We start from the raw sequence: 17,365 nt of genomic DNA, 5'->3' as shown, positions 1-17,365 counted from the left end.
AAAACCATCAAAGTTCTGAGTAGGGACTAAAAACAAAATCGTCTGATACTTAAGGGACTAAAAACATATTTAACCCTTAAAAATATAATAGAGAAATAAAAATAAAAAAATGCATAAATTAAAAAAATAATTGAAATAAAACATAATAGTTCATTACTCCTAAAGTCGTCAATTTGAGCACGACTTCAATTTAGGAAGAAGTTGTTCAACCCTTACACAACTTTGATTAAGTGTATATAATTAAGTATAAGTCCTATGGTTGCATGACTCCAACCCCATATGTTATAAATAATTCAAGATGATGATGATTTATTCACAATGAAGTTGTGCCATATCCACATAACTTGATTCTACAAATAATTTTTTCAAAAAGCGATTCAACTTCGTAATTTTGAAATGGGATTGACCCATATTAGTAAAAAGAACTCAATGTTGTGGGTCTAAGGTATGGAAATCCAATGGTTTCTTGCTTAGACGAAGGTATGAAATTCTCCATTTCATTGGTCAATTTAATTTGTTGTATAAAAATAGATTTTTTAATGAGTTTTCGAATAATTGCTTTATTATAACAATTGGTATATATATATATATATATATATATATATTTTGAGAGGTTAGCGGGCATAATCTGATATTAAAGTCAATAAACATTTAATAGTTATAATAATTAATGCGTATTAAATGCAATCATTAACCTTTTTATCTCAAATTTGTATTTATAGCGGTCGAGGGTATGCGGATGATGAGTCGTCCAGGTTTGTCTCTGGTTCTTCTATTTTGGGATCAACCAAGCGATCATTAGATCAAGTTAGGGATCAAGCCGATAATAACGTACGGTCTACCCCACAGGAAACCACAATTTTTATTAAGGTGGATGTGGTCCTCGATATTTTCGCATCCAGTGAAGGGCAACAAGATGCAGATGCTTTCTCGATCGTCGTCGGTTATGAATGGGCATCGGGCGAGGTGGGGGAGTATGACAACTGCTTTCGTATGAGAAATCAGCTTCGTTGGTCTACCGACCGATGCCACTTCGTGAAGTCCCTATAGCCTAGCGAAAAGTTTAGCTTGATCGTTTGCAAAGGGAACGAACAAGTTTTCCATTAAAAGGAAACTAGTCCTAAAGACTTTTTCTACATGTATCTTTACATCTTTAGAGAGCTCTTCATTCGTCTTCCTTTGGACGATTTTCAAATGAGTGTTCTTTGTGAGCTCAATGTTGCATCAATGCAGCTTAATCCCTAATGCAAATGTTCATGGTGGTGTGTGCGACCCTAGACATCACTCCCACCCCTACTATGTTCCTACACTTCTTTCCATCCACGCGGTAGCTAAAATGGGGTGGGTTTCGCTCATATATGAGCAAGTGAAGTGGTTATTTACCCTATACGTTGCTTCCTTCAAAGGTTTCAAGAATAAGTTTTTTAAGGTTGGATTAAAGGATGTCGCTCGAGCTAATATTTTTAACGAGGTTGGTTAGCATAACTTTCTGTTGTACTAGACCAAGTGTTCAAGGAAGATGACTTCATGGTCTACTACAAGGATAACATCGGCCGAAGTAGAAACCATGGGGAAGATTGACGAGCTTCCTCGCTGCCTTCCCTACCTGATTCTCGCCAACCTCATCGATTCCGATAACCTTTGTAACGAGGTGTTTGGTAAGATGTTTATTTTGTTTGTTTTTATTAACTGATCATTCATAACTTGCTAAAATTTTTGCTTCATTTTATACGTAATAGCTTCCCGCAATCCAAACAAAGTGTTTTTCAAGAAGTTTTTCATCTCTAGTGGTGGGGAACCGACGAAGGAATGAGTGATGGAGGAACCAGTGCCCCTGGACGTGCGACCCCAACCGCGGGCACAATTGTTGCAGTCTCTCACGTGGCGACAGTCGCGCGCCTTACTTTTGAACGAGTACTACCGCACCCTAAGGTCGTTCCGCCGACAAAGTCATCTCAACCCAATCCTATAACAATCGTTCTCCCCCACAACCGATTGACAAGGGGAAGAAAAGATATTCCTGTGAGGGGAGGAAATCCTCCTCTCATAAGGGCCGCCGAAATGATGCTGACTCACCCAAGCCTTTGAAGGATAGGATGTTCGACAGCGACTTCCAACTCGAGAACCAAGTTAAATTCGAGCTACATGATGACGAGAGCAAGGCACTGTAAGAGCTATTCTTTAAGCCTTTAATAATGTTGAATAGCCCTTCCCAATTTGGTGCTAACTTTTCGTGAGCGGGCTTCTTACGAGCTTCGCATGTCTTCCTCCATACTAAGTCACCCTCGTTAAAGTGTCTCGGCCTAACCTTCATGTTGTATCTTCTAGTTATCACCTGTTTATAAGATTTAGCACGTAAGGCGACCACTTCTCTCTTTTCCTACAAGGTGTCCAACTCTACTCTAAGGTGAGCTTCGTTTACGGCCATATTCTCCAGCTAACACCTAAGAGAAGGCTCACCCACCTCCACGGGAAGCATGACATCAGTACCATACGTGTGGTTGAAGGATGTCTCACTAATCATGTTGTGTGATGAGCAACGGTATCCCCAAAGTACTTCTAGTAGTTGATCCACAAGCTTCTTTTGTGTCCCTTATAAACGACACTTTAGCTCTACCACTATGGTTTTATAGACTGCGTTAGCCTAACCGTTTGTCTGAGGATGCTCCACAAAACTGGTTAGATGCTTGATGCCCAAGCTCTTGTAGAACTCGACTAACTTCTTATTAATGAACTGTCGACCATTATTAGTAATGATCATGTGTGGAAGGTCGAAGTGACATATGAGCTTTTAAACAAACTTCTACACTTGTTGTGTCGTGATGGTTGTTAGGGGTTTGACTTCTACCCACCTGGTGAAGTAGACTATTACCACTAGGAGTAACTTCTTATGTGTCCAACTGACCGGAAAAAGACCCACATTGTCCATTTTCCATTCAACGAACAACCATGGGGAGACGATGTTATGGAGCTCGGTCGGGGGAACCTTGACATTGTTGCCATGCTCTTGGTAACTCTTTCACTTTTGGACAAAGGTTTTGTAATCTTTGTCCATTGTTGGCCAATAGTACCCAACTTGTAGAATAGGGCTTTCATTGTGCACCTTTTGGTATGCATGCAGGTCGTACACACCATTATGTAGCTCATTCAACATGTATTTGGCTTTCTCATGCGACAAATACTTCAATAGAGAAGTGGAAAAACCCTGTCTATAAGTATAATCCCCCATGAAGATATATCGAGTGATCTTCTTGGCTTTAGCCAAGTTAACAACCTCTCCATCATGTTGCTTCTTCATAATCACCTTGATCTCCTCCCTTCAATCCTTTCACTCGGCCACTAAGATGGATAAGCATTCAATGTTGGGCTTGGTCAAGACTTGTCTTATTATCGTAGACAACTGTCTCTTTTCCCTTTTGTTTGCCAACTTTGACAATATATCAACCCGAGCGTTCTCCTCGCGTGGAATATGCTTGACGTCCACTACTTGAAAGATCTTAATTAATTACGTGGCTTTGTGGAAATACTAGACGATTTGATCGTCCTTAATCTAAAACTCCTTATTTATTTGCCCAATGACAAGTCTTCATCCTTCAATTTGTTTGGGCCTCAAGTCCTTCGCCAAAGCTAGGTCAGCCACCAAGGCTTCATACTTGGCCTAATTATTCGATATCTTGAATTTGAACATCAATGAGTGCTCAATTGTTGCACCGTTCGGTCCTTCGAGTACAATTCCAACTCCTCCACCCTTCTTATCGACGACCCATCGACGTACAATTTCCACACTTGAGTAGGAATCTCCTCATGTAAGGGAAGCTCAATAGAAAAATTTGCCAAGTATCTGGACCGTGAGGTTCATGTAGAACTCAGAGAGCTCCACTGACCAACTCACCATACACCGACAAGTTCTGATTTCCTCAGAATCTTTGCGATTGGGTGATCAGTTTGGATGACCACCTGGTGACTCTAGAAGTAAGGTCTCAAGTAACAAGCGGACGTCAACGGCACTAGTGCCACCTTCTTTATTTGCTGATAGTGTGTTTTCGTGTCCTGCAAAACTCGATGAATGAAATAAAATATTTTGAGCTCTGGAGCCTCATGTACAAGAGTCGCGTTGATTGTTTCATCAGAAACGGCCAAGTAGAGTTGTAACTCGTTCCCCTGGACTGATCGGGCCATGACAGGTAAGTTGGCCAAGATAGGCTTTACTTTTGCGAAAACGGCTACACACTGCTCGACCCACTTAACAACAAAGGTCTTCTTCATCATCTTTAGGATTGGTTGGATCCTCTCAGTCAATTTAAGGATAAATTGGGACAGAGAGGTCAATCAGCCTATAAGTCACTGCATTTTCTTCACGTTTTACAGGTTCCTCGTCTCCACAATTGTTGCACACTTGTTAAGGTTGACTTTAATGCCTCGTGTGGTGAGTATGAAACTTAAGAATTTGCTCCCTCCAACGTCGAATGTGCACTTGGAGGGGTTTAGACGCATCCCGTAGTGTCGAATTTAACCAAAGACTTCCTTCAAGTCCTTGATATCCTCTTCAATCGACCAGCTTCTCACCCATACCATCTACATAATCAATGCACTTGCCAATCTAGTGGTGGAAGACTTTGTCCATGAGACGCTAATAGATTGCTCCTATGTTCTTCAACCGAGACGACATCGCATCATAGAAGTAGTTGGCTCGTTTGGTGATAAAAAATATTTTTTTCCTAATTAGGATGGTACATTGCTATCTGGTTGTAACCAAAATTTTCACATGCTATACAATTATTGTTAAAGAATCAACAAAACTGATTGAGTGAGATAGTTGTGAATGGATTAGGTATATGATTTTGTTTACCCCAAAAAGAACTAATTTCTAAATTCATGAGCTGGTCAAATTCATCTAAAATTGATTATGAAAAAGTCGAGAAACCAGTTGTTTAAACTTTTAAAAACTTTCAATTATTATAACTCAATCTCCAACATTGTTTACAGAAGTATTACTGATTTTCTTTTATCATCCTGAATATATAAATAACTTTTAGTTGATAAACCTAATCTACCTGTGTTTGAAGATTTTGTATCAAAATAATTTGACTAGAATAAAAGCTAAGTAAAATCTGGTCAAAATTTAAATTCGGAGTGTCAAATGAATTCCACGAATTGAACACTCAACTCCTTGGTTTACATAGCACGTAATATAATCTTTTTATATGAATTTGTGGTTTTGCCTTAGTTCATTTAACGATATGTTAGGTTTATTACTTATTATACATATATAATTAAAATTTGGTACGCGATAATGACATAATATAGGACGGCTTGTCATGTTTTAAACAAAAGAAATTAATGAAACATACAAAAATGCAAATCGAAATAGTTTGAACCTTTTCAGAGGTACTTTGAAGCGTTCCAACGCTTTAGATCTCAACTGCAACAACTTCACTTTTTACAAATGTGTTTTGAAGTTTGGTAGAAATAAAGGTACCAAAAAGTGCCCAGCTGGAGATTCTGAAGATTGAGTACAGCACAATGTGCTAACTGTAATGAAGAAAGTTAAGACTACCAAATGAAGATATTGAAAAGGCTACATAATTGTATAGAACTGAAAACAGTGAAGCAAGTTATTCCATTCAAGCAATAAGTCATGCACACTAGAGATTCATTTTGTTCCAGAGGGCTCATTCTCCTACATCCTTGGGACTGAATCTTCCAGCGAAGGTCTCTGACAATTTGATGTTACACTTCAACCTTGTGAGCATGGCGCATAACTAACTCTTGGATCTTCTAAATTCCAAATTCACAAGCTCTTTTTTTCAATTTATTCTCTGTTTTCTAAGTTTTCCCCCTATTATGCGACACTCTCAATATAATGTATTCTTACTGAAGTATATTTGTATAATTTAACACAACTGAATTGGCTACCATATTAGACTCAAAAGTTACAAAGACCAATATTATACGATGTAGGCTAACCATAGGCATGAGAAAGAATATCAACATTTTCCTTTTGATGTTAATTTTCTATTACCACATTGAAATCATTCCAAATGCCAGTGCAACCACAGTCCAGAAAGCATTCGAATAATATGATAAGGCCATGCCCAGAATAGCATCAGGAAAATCTAGCTCGCAGTCAGTGGAATGCATCTTACTAGGAAGGAAACCAACCAAGTGCTTGAGCAGTTGAACCCTGGAATGATTAGATTGTTTCATTACTTGAATCGAATCGCAAAACAGACTCACTAAACAACAGTTGGTAATGGAATTGGACTCCCATAGTTATTTGACAGCTCGGGCTCAGTTTCCCATCTTATTTCACTCTCCAAGCCCGCCGCAAAGGGAGTGGGAAACATGTAATGCAACATACAAAACATGCATTGATTCCCTTTCCTTCAGAAATTCAATCCCCTTTTGGTGATCAACTTTCAAAGATCAGACACGACACCACATCCCAGAGTTTCTTTTATCACACTGCATTCTCTGTCAATATCCTATCCAGTTTAGCTGCATTGCCATCTAAATTGACCACAAGTTTTAAGAAAAGTTCCCACAAGTCACCATCAACTCCAGACGTCATGGCCAACAAAACTACCTTCTCGATTTCCTTTTTCTTTCCTCCTGAAACAGAAATCCCATCAACCAATATGGAGTATGTTGATTTGTTAGGCAAGCATCCACTCTCCACCATCTCCTCCAGCACTCTGATACCCTCCTTCACATTCCCAACCTTACAAAACCCTTTAATCAACACATTGTAAGTAAATGCATTTGGAACTCTACCCTTTTCCACCATGTCATCCCACAGCCTCGCTGCCTCACAAAGCTCCCCTCTCTCACACATTCCCACAATCAGTGTGTTATAAGTCAACAAACTCGCAACCTCCCCCTTCTCCAGTTCATCCAACACTTCCCTTGCCTCCACCACCTTCCCCTCCTTGCAAAGCCAATGCACAATCGTACTCACCACCGCGCCACCAAACTGAATCCCTTTCCTCACCATCCCCCTACACATCTCCCAAGCCCTCTCCACACTCCCCTCCTCACACAACAAATCAACAACTCTACAACACAACACCGAATTTGGCACAAACCCCTTTGCCACCATATCCTCAAGCAAGTTCACAGCCTCCCCAGATTTCCTCCCCTTACAATAAGCCTCAATCATGACACCATAAGTAACCTCATTAGCTTGAACCCTATTCTCCTCCATCAAATCCATAACCCTAATTGCCTCCACAAACTTTCCCATCCTACAAAATCCACTCATCAAAACAGTGTAAGTGGTTGCATCAGGCACCCACCCTCTATCCAAAATCTCCCCAAAAACCTTCATAGCACTCTCCATATCACCCCTAAACACATACCCACCCAACACAGTTGTATAACTAACCACATTCGGAACCAAACCCATCAAACCCATCTCATCCAAAACCCTAACCGCAACATCAACTTCATTGCTCTTACATAGAGCCTTGAGCAAAATGTTGCAGCTAACAACGTCAGGCACAACCCCGAATTTTTCCGCAGAGCTTTTAAACACTGAGTGCGCTAAACTGTACCGTTTGTTCTGAACAAGTGCGTTCAGGAGCGCGTTGAGGGATTTGACGGAGGTTCGGACGCGGAGGGGTTGGAGTTTGAGGAAGAGGCGGACGGCAGATAGGGGTTTTCCGGCGAGGCCGTATGCGCGGATGAGGATGACAAGTGAGGGTTCTGGCGGCGGACTGGGGAGGCGCGTGAGGAGGGACTCGAGGATGGAGAAGCGGCGGGCGCGTGAGAGTTTAAGGAAAAGCGCGTGGAGGGGTTGCGGCGCATGAGAGAGGGAGGGGTGGAGGGATTGGGCGTGGTGGAAGACTTGGAGAGAGAGGTCGGGGTCGTGTTGGCGGGAGATGAGGGAAGCGAGGTTGAGAGGAGTGAGGCGGCGAGGCCAAGGGTGGACTGGGGGCCGGATGGTGAAGGATGAGGGAGGGAGCGGCGAGGCAGGAACGCTGTTGGCGGCGATGGCGGCGGAGACGGCGGTGGAAAATGGGCGGCGCTGCCGCCGGGATATGCCGGACAGTGTGGACTGGAACATTAGCAAATGAAGGAGTGAATTGCGAAGTTTCGTAAATAATCATATCAATTTTAAATTGCTTTCCAAGTTTTTTTTTCTCTTTATATATAATTACGTTTTTACAATTTTTTATTTAAATTTCAATTTCTATACCATTTGATATTAAATATTATTTAATATAATTTAATGATGTGAAAAGTTATATTAGAACTAAATAAAATTTATAGTGTAAAAAGTTAATTAATAATTATAATTAAATTTTTGGTTTAATCATTTCGATAATTCTGTTAATTAGGTCTCCGTAAGAGCTCAATTGGGTCACTTTTTATGTAAAATTGAATTAATAAAGCTCATGCCATTAAATTTTGTGAACGGTGTTAAATGTGTTGCCTGGTGGATGGTGAAGTGGCATTTCATAACCTGACACATAAATTAGATTGAACCAGATTTTGCCAAGTGTCCCAAATCCTAACACACCATAATGAACCAGTTAAATTCTAACACATCATCATCCCTGCCACATCATCATCCTCTCCACAAAAACCCTAATTCCATGATCCTTGCCGTCGTGCCGCAACTGTACTGCCACCATCACCGTCATGCGTTGCCGCAAGGTCGCCGCCTAACCCTAATTTGCGCCACAAAGCTGTCATAACGTCCATCCTAGCACCGCCAGACCCTGTCTCCACCACCTCAACCTCACTGTCAGCCGCGAGCATTCATGGCCACCACCATGAAAACCATCAATCGTCGTCATCTTCAACCATCACCGCAAATCCTCCACGCCAAACCCTAGCATCGCCACCATCTTCACCACCAATCCTCAACAAGCCGCCTCCGCCACTACTCGCACCAAGCCGCACCACGAGAACCACTTTGTCGTCGCCGGTCGCACCATTTACAGCGACGAGATCATCTTCTTCACCATCAATAACCAGAAAACCACAAACAGATATGAGAAAACCAAGATCCGACCACACCCTAAATGTTGTCGCTGCTACAGATTGCGAACATCTTCTTCCACCTCGCGCAAATTGCCTGCAGATTAACCCAAGAGCAACCCACATATCTTCGTCTTCTCCATTGACTCACCAGAAACAAAACTCACGAGTTATTTCGTTCTCCATTACTTGCAAATCAAACGCAGAAACAATGTATCAAATCACAGGGTCAACTTCCTTCAAGCCATAATCCCAAATCCTTCATCCTTCCTTGAAAGCAGCTCACGACACAGAATTCTCACTCATGACGGCCCAAGAAGCCTTCCCCCTTCCCTCCAATCTGAAACCCTAATTTTGGGTGGGGAAGGGGCTGACACGTGGCACGGCCTCATTAGCCACGTCCATCTGGTCATTATGTGGACCTTTTTATGTGTGCCACGATTGTTATGAAATGCCACTTCACCATGTCACCATGTCACACCAAGCAACACATTTAACGCCATCCACATAATTTAACGGCAGGGGCTTTATTGATTCAATTTTACATAAAAAGAACCCAATTGAGTTCTTTCAAAATACGAGGACCTAATTGATACGAATCTACACAAATAGGAACCTCCAAAATGATTAAACCTTAAATTTTTAGTTAAAATGATTAAATATAACAACTAATATTTTTGCATGAATACAAATATATAAATATTTTTATTTAATTAATTTTAGTTAATTATAACTAATATTTTTAGTTAAAAATATTTTTTTCTTAAGACTCGTAATCCTACCTAATAAACAAATATTGATTTTAAATAAAAGGTTTTCTTAAGGGAAAGATAAATTAAAAAAACAAGTAAAAATATATAAATAATATTGAATTCTACCATTTTCTAAATTATTTTTCCTCATTAGAGATATCCATGAATTAATTGGACATGGATTCTAGTTGAGTTCAGTTGAAGAATCAAATTTTTTGTCAATATATAAATTAAAGGTCATGGAATTTATTTAGAAAGACAACCAATAATGTATAACCTATTGCATACAAGGTTAAAAAAACCTTTGTTCAACATAAATCATAAAGAGCATGGGAAAAAAACTCATTAAAGTGTCAAATATTCTAAATGTGTCCACAATTAAAAAGTGAAACAATGTTGAATGAAAACTTTTCACAAAAAGTTATCACTAATTCGTGAAGCTTTTATTGAAAATTAGAATGTTCAAAAGGATGATACCTCTAAGAAAGTGTAACATCAAGAGTTGATTATAAGGTTTTATTTATAACAATAATTTATCTTTTTTTTTCATAACCTAATGGTAACATCTCAAAATATAACATAAATTATACAATAGTCAACATACGTTTAATATAAAAGATCAGTTGGAAGAAGGATTATAAAGTATAATTTACAGTCATCCAAAACAACTATAAATTTAAAACTTTATGTATAACATAGTTATAACAAAACTATATACAAAAATGATCATCTCAACCACAAAATAGAACAAAGCTAAAACAGATAAATCTATTACTACTACAACGAAGCATCATAAACATCTTCCTCAATAACTTTCTCTACCGACATATCATTACCTTCTGCTCACACCCACCAGATGATCATCACCAAACCAAACAAAGGAAACATAACAACAAACATAAACTAAACAACATGGTAAGCTAGATTCAAAACATTCTATCATATAAATTAAAACATGTCACATAAAAATAATACGGATAACATAGATCAACTCAAACATCTTAGTGTAAAAAGACCTAGACCGACTGTCCGGACATAGAATGAATGTCGAGCTATGAAGAGTTATGCATTTGTGGTGGCTTCTACTGCTTTGCAAAGTCATTGCTAATGGATTTCACCCTACCACACTCATAAAGTTAGTTTGTTCCACACCTTAGATCATACTTGAAGCACCCAAGACTAAGACCTCCTACTACTCTTACCACATGCGTCAAACTTCTCTATTTGAACATGTATGACCATTAGAGTGTCAGAAAAACCCACAATGTTGAACTACATGCATTCATTCTAACAACACTTGAATCACACCAAAGAGTTCCACCTTGGAACTAAATTCACAACTTTAATAACCTTTGAAACCATGAACATACATTCCTTTACTTTCACGTTGTATAAACATATATAGCATTTAAACATACATCAAAAGACATCAAACAACCAAACCAACCATTGGAAAGCACTTAAAAATCCATTTATTTGAACCTCCAAAGTGGTGCCCAGCAGCTCCCACCGTGCCGCCCAACGGTATGAAAACAACAAAACCACTACAAATTAGACTTTGGGGACCCTACCCTCCACTTCTAAAGACCCTTAGGACCCTCCAAAACTTTAGAAAACTTAGAGAACCCTACTGTAACTCAAATTGACACTTAAAAACCCATTTTTTCACTCCTACAAGCTACCCAATTTCATTTCTACACTTTTAAACCATTAAATCAGTTTGCAACTTGCATAAACAAGTCCAATTGCACTTGCTAGCACACTCCAAAATCACACACAATTAAAATAGTATACAGTAGCAAACACATCCTCATATCAATTACAATAACACCATATTATCAAAACACCAATTTAACATACGTCAAATTTACCAAAACACGTCAATTTTTACTAAAACATCTATAATTTATGTAATTACTAAATTTACACTACAAACACGACTAAGATAAGGTCTAACTTCCATAACCTCAAAATAGCAGTTCAACCCACACAAACGTCCAGCCAATCGCTTGAAACGCAAGAAATTCCTAAATGAACCTACGAGGCACCAAATTGGAAACGGACAAAGTTCTTAGAACTCTAAATTCACCAAGAACAAGAAAAGAGAGCTAGATGATACATGCATAACAGTTTCTATGCATGATCATTAACTGAAGCAAAGAGGTGAAAAAAATGAGTAGAAATTTACTTGCTCTAAAACAAAAATTGAGCGATTAGATTTGTAAGCCTTGATGCCATGATCATCTAAGCACCTTCTGATCATCAAAAAAATTACTTAGGAGAAAAAACACTTAGAGAGATGTGAAAGGAAGCAAAGAGAAAGAACTCTAGAGAGATAGAGTGTATTTTAAGAAATGAGACCAGTTTAGAAAATTCTATTTATATTATATAATTATTTTAAAATAAAATAATCTGTCTCATTATTTTAATACACCTATCAATTCTAATATTTTATTTTCTAGGTTCTTACACTAGTCAATTAATACCAATTTGTCTGTCTATTTTCTTTTGCTCAATGAGTTTGAAGTTTATTATTCGAAATTTAAGTTTTTAATCCATTAGATCCATTTCTTTGAGTGTTTTAGTCCATACATATGTAACACTTTCACTTAACAAATGTCTGTAAATGTTCATTTCCTCAATGAATTTATAAAAGTTTCATTTCTTTTATGGAGTGCTTCTCCGCAATGGTTTGGAATCCACTAAATGAATTTAAGGCAATGATAATAAGGATATTAGTAATCCTTTTGACAAAACGTGGATCTACTTAGGGATTACCTTTTTGTATCAAGTATGAATAACCCTAAATTGATTCCATTTCTCATTTTAGCATACACACAAAGCAAAGATCTAGGAATTTAAAATAAGTTTGTTTGTTATATAGGAATTTAAAATAAGTTTGTTTGTTGTTAGAAGGTACAAGGACTACAATCTCCTTCTCATAAACTTTTACCAATCAAATAGTCATTTTAGGTTAATGGTTCTTCTAATTCATCCATTTCATGCAGTTTATTGTGCAAAATATAACACGATCTTACTTTCTTTCATCACTTATTGTGTAAATCTCACTTAACATTATATCTTCTATAAAACATGTTTAGAAATAAGTAAGACAATGTTTATATAGCCCAATGGAATTGAAAGCTTTTATGCAACTTTTAAAGTTACCTAATCTTACTTTTATTTTTATATGAATAATGGTAAGATAACGTATTGACATTCATTTATATATATATATATATATATATATATATATATATATATATATATATATATATATATATATATATATATTATAAAAGTAAAATAGTCATAAAAATATAAATTTTTATATTTATAAAAGAAGAAAGAAAAAAATATAATATCAATAAAAATGAATGTAATAATTTATGTATCAAAATATTATTACTCTTTATATATAATTTCTTTTTAACCTTGTTTCACGTGGAAGTCATTTGTATTAAGTGTTTTTTTTTGTAATAATTTATTTTAGACATTTTGAATCATTCAACTAGAAACATCAAGACATCAATGTATGACAATTATTTATGTTATCTAAACGTCTCTTCTTCTGAAATGGTATTGTGAGACCCTAGATAATTAGCAATGATAATCTCTGTCGCATCACCATTAATACACACGCCACGTCACTGCTCCGGGTAATTAAAACCCACTTTGCATTGCATGCACGCATGCCACTTGTCACGTTGGAAGGTTCTGAAGTCAGAATGGGAGTGCAGGTGTCCGAAAACGAGACGCTCGTTCGTCTGGAATTGGAAGAAAACAAAAGTGATTTTTCGAAAAACTCTTCCACTCACCTGCACCATTCATCTTCTTCCTCAGAACCCAACCTTTCGTTTTCTCCAACTTCTCTCTAGAAACCTTCACCTTCTCTCTACTGTAACTCATCACCTTCTTCTCCGATCACGTTTCAGAACCGTAGGAACGTTCCTGGCACCGTGAGCTTCAATCCGAACCAAACAGATCCTAGTTCTGTAACCGGTAAGTCACTCGACTCTGGACGATGATCTGAACGTTTGTTCTGTAGTACATGCAAACTAAGATTCAGTTGCATGCATGGGTTATAGGTCTGAGTTGTTTCTGATTTCTGGTGTTTTAGATTAAGTGAAAGTTGTTGAGCGAAACCTGAGGGTAGAACGCTGTTAGAGGTCGAACAAAAACCTTGCTTTTCGGGAGTACACTGCTATCCAGGTAAGGGAAGCTTAGTAATTTAATTTATACTTGTATGTTGTATGTAAACATGATATGAACTGAATGTATGAGATGTATGTCGGTTGAGTATGCATGGTCGAACGTTGCTGTACTGAATGAATATGATATATGTTGGTTGAAATGTATGATATGAGTGATACGTATGAATAAGAAATATACATGCTTAGGAACGAGAGAATGTAAGTGAAACTTGAATATCAACTTCCCTATGATAACTTATGTCCGACATTAAACGGTTCTCGACCGTTTGGTGTTCTAGTAAACTTCTTTGAATTGGAATACTTTCATTTGGGAAGGGTTCTGGTCGAGCATGAGCTATGTAGGTCTTTTACTTAGAGCTCATAATGAGCAGTGTCGATCTTACACGTAGTAATCGTATTGGGTAGTGCTCGGTCTTACACCAAGCGCTCTTACTCTTTTCTTGAAAACCCTTCTTAATATAGGTCATTCATCTGTGTCGATCAACAGTGTCGAGCACCCTTATACAGATCATCCATCTGTGTCGACCGACAGTGTCGAGCATCCTTGAAATACAGATCATTCATCTGTGTCGATCAACAGTGTCGAGCACCCTTATACAGATCATCCATCTGTGTCGACCGACAGTGTCGATCATCCTTGTAATACAGATCCTTCATCTGTATCGACCGACAGTGTTGAGCACCCTTGATAATACAGATCATTCATCTGTGTCGACCGACAGTGTCGAGCAACCTTCTTAATACAGGTCGTCCATTTGGGTCGACCGACAGTGTCGAGCACCCGTGTTAACACAGGTCGTTCATCTATCTGGTAGTCGGTATTACTTTATTTTGGAACGAGGTAAATTCTTCAGTCTCGTTCCTCACGGTTGTCCTCGTTATAAAGAGGGCTGAAAGTTCAATATTTACGTACTCGGACTGAAAGACAAAAATGAAAATAAAAGTGAAAGATTTTGAATGATGAACATTATATGAGATGATTAAACGTTTATGAATGTTGTACGAGCGTTCCAGGGAGGAACGACTCACATATGTTGAGTGTGGAATTTGGTAAAGTATGACTGTGGGCATGCTAATGCTGGCTTGGTCCATCCTGATATTCCGTGAGTGCTCGTTCTCAAGTAGAGAGGAGTAGTTCATGTGTGGGAATGGCAGGAGGTCCTTAGTCCATAAGTTAACATGGGCGACGTAAGAACGGACTAACCTCGAGTGGCAGCTGTTGAGTGTATCCCAGTTACTACACCACTCGGGTGCAAGGACGCCTGTAGCTACACAGATCATACAGTCCGGACGGTCGTCTTATATATATAGATATATTTATAGATGTTACATGATGTTATATGTTAAACAATGTGCTTGAGTGGAATGATATGTTCGTTGTATGTGTTGAATTATAAATTAAATTATATAAGCTTACCCTTTCGTTTTTCCTTGTGTTGTCCATGGTATGTGTACGTTCGTCTTGTCTTGCAATGATCATCCGTTGTGGATGTGAGCAGAAGGCGAGGCTACTTTAGAAGAGGTGATCCAAGAAGAAAATTTAGTCGAAGTGGAAGTGAAAGCGGAGCAGTAGGACGTCCGTCTTTTCTTTCTAGTTTAGGACGTCCGTTTTGGGTTTATACGTTCGGTTATTTTGTTTTGTAAAACCGCTCGTTATTAGCTCTTTCATGAATTCGATTTGTATATTGTAACTCTACACTCTAAGCCGTTCGGCTTTTGAACTCTGTTAATTAAGAAGACTGAATTGATTTACTGTTAATTGTAATTAATTCTGATTTATGGTAATTACTGTATTTTGGGATGTTACAGGTATTATTCTTATATGTTAGCATATTTTTCTTTTAAGAAGTTTTTATGTCTTATCTTTGTACAATGAAAAATATGATTTATTCTATTCACTCATAATAGGTGTATCAATAATAATAGAGGGTGAAAGGTGCGTTTATACAGTTAAATTTACTTGCTTTAAAATCGAATATTTTGTTTTATTATCTTCATATAATGATCGTATTTTTAAAAAAGACATATGGATATCATGAAGTCTAGAATAAAAATATATCCATTTAAAATTTGTTTGATAAAAAAAAACAAATATTTGAAGAATATTTGTGATTGGACACAAGAAAAAATGTTAATGTTGTTGGTCAAATCAAATATTTTTAACACAAATATGATCAATGATCATATCATCAACCCTAATATATTTTCTATTCATTGTGCTATTGTGTGTTGAGTTATTTGTAAGTTGAACATGATTTAGACATGTTAGATATAGAAGAAAGTAAAATTTTCTATCTATTTTCTTCTAGTCCTTTGTCTTAACATCAATCTCCATTTAGAGGATTAAGTATCCTATTCTTTCACAAATCAAGTGTTGATACCTATGCATGACTAACTTCACACATGTCTGTAACACAACCTTATATGTTATTTGGTTTTTGGATATTTAGCTTCTAATATTTTCTGTATGATAGATCTTATATGATTTTTAGATTCTCATTAAACATATATAACTACTTGATAATTGCTCATATGTATATATTAATATTTTATTCACTTTTCTTTATTGGCTCAATATTTGTTATTACATTTTTATAATAAGATAGTCAAATGATTATTCATTTCATAAAAATTATAAGAAAAAAATATCATTTGTCTATATTTTATGGTGGACTTCAGTTATGTGTTGTTAAGAGTTAGGTATCTCAAATAAAAAACACTACATCACTACAAGCTTTTACACACTATTAATGAATATTCATTTGTTTTATATTCATAGTTGCACAAGATCTTATAGAAGTACTTTGTTTTTATACAAGAACTTGTGCAGTAACAGTTTTGACTGTTATGGGATATAATAATTTTAATTGTACATAAAAGTTAAGTCATTTCAGAACACAATGAATAAAATACATAAGTTATTTTTGAAATATAAATATGAAAATTGTAAGGCATGTGAAAGCATCCCAAACTAACAAATTGGAGAGTCAAAGGTTAGGTGAATCGGCTCGTGGAATTATTACTCTAAAAAGAAAACTAGTATTAATTTTTCCATATAACTTATTATGGTTTGTTCCGGATCTTACTGCTTTTAATGTCCAGCAAAATGTTGGATTTAGTGTTATGATTAGAAACCCTCTTTCTATAACTTTTTGTACGTGTATCATTCTAGTTTTTACTACTTTTCTTATCATTGAATTAACTTTAATTATTTACTAATTGAATTTCAATTATTAATTTAACTGCTACTTAAATTTTGACATTGTAAAATTATACCATCTTCTATAAATAGACTTATTATGATTTTTAAACGTCCATGTTAAATTTGTTGCTCAATACACTGAACCATTATATTAAGTTAATGAATATAGTTAAATATATTTATTTCGAGCAACCAATAATATACTTGATATG

General features: G+C 36.9%; 1 protein-coding gene across 1 annotated transcript; it reads right to left on the bottom strand.

Annotated features, from left to right (window-relative positions):
• Nucleotides 1-5,884: 5,884 nt before the first annotated feature.
• Nucleotides 5,885-8,129, bottom strand: LOC124822320 (Pentatricopeptide repeat (PPR-like) superfamily protein). The gene has a single exon (XM_047294314.2). It carries the CDS (start codon nt 8,063-8,065, stop codon nt 6,461-6,463), a length of 1,605 nt encoding a protein of 534 aa, XP_047150270.1. The 5' UTR covers nt 8,066-8,129; the 3' UTR covers nt 5,885-6,460.
• Between the last annotated feature and the right edge of the window lie 9,236 nt (nt 8,130-17,365).

This window comes from Vigna umbellata, chromosome 5, assembly GCF_029865625.1.
Source record: "Vigna umbellata cultivar VRB3 chromosome 5, Vumbellata_1.0, whole genome shotgun sequence".
Taxonomy (NCBI): Eukaryota; Viridiplantae; Streptophyta; class Magnoliopsida; order Fabales; family Fabaceae; genus Vigna; species Vigna umbellata.
This window is presented reverse-complemented; position numbering and strand designations above follow the sequence as displayed.

Coding starts and splice junctions, on each gene's coding strand:
- LOC124822320 (XM_047294314.2), bottom strand. CDS start 8,065: ATGTTCCAGTCCACACTGTCCGGCATATCCCGGCGGCAGCGCCGCCCA.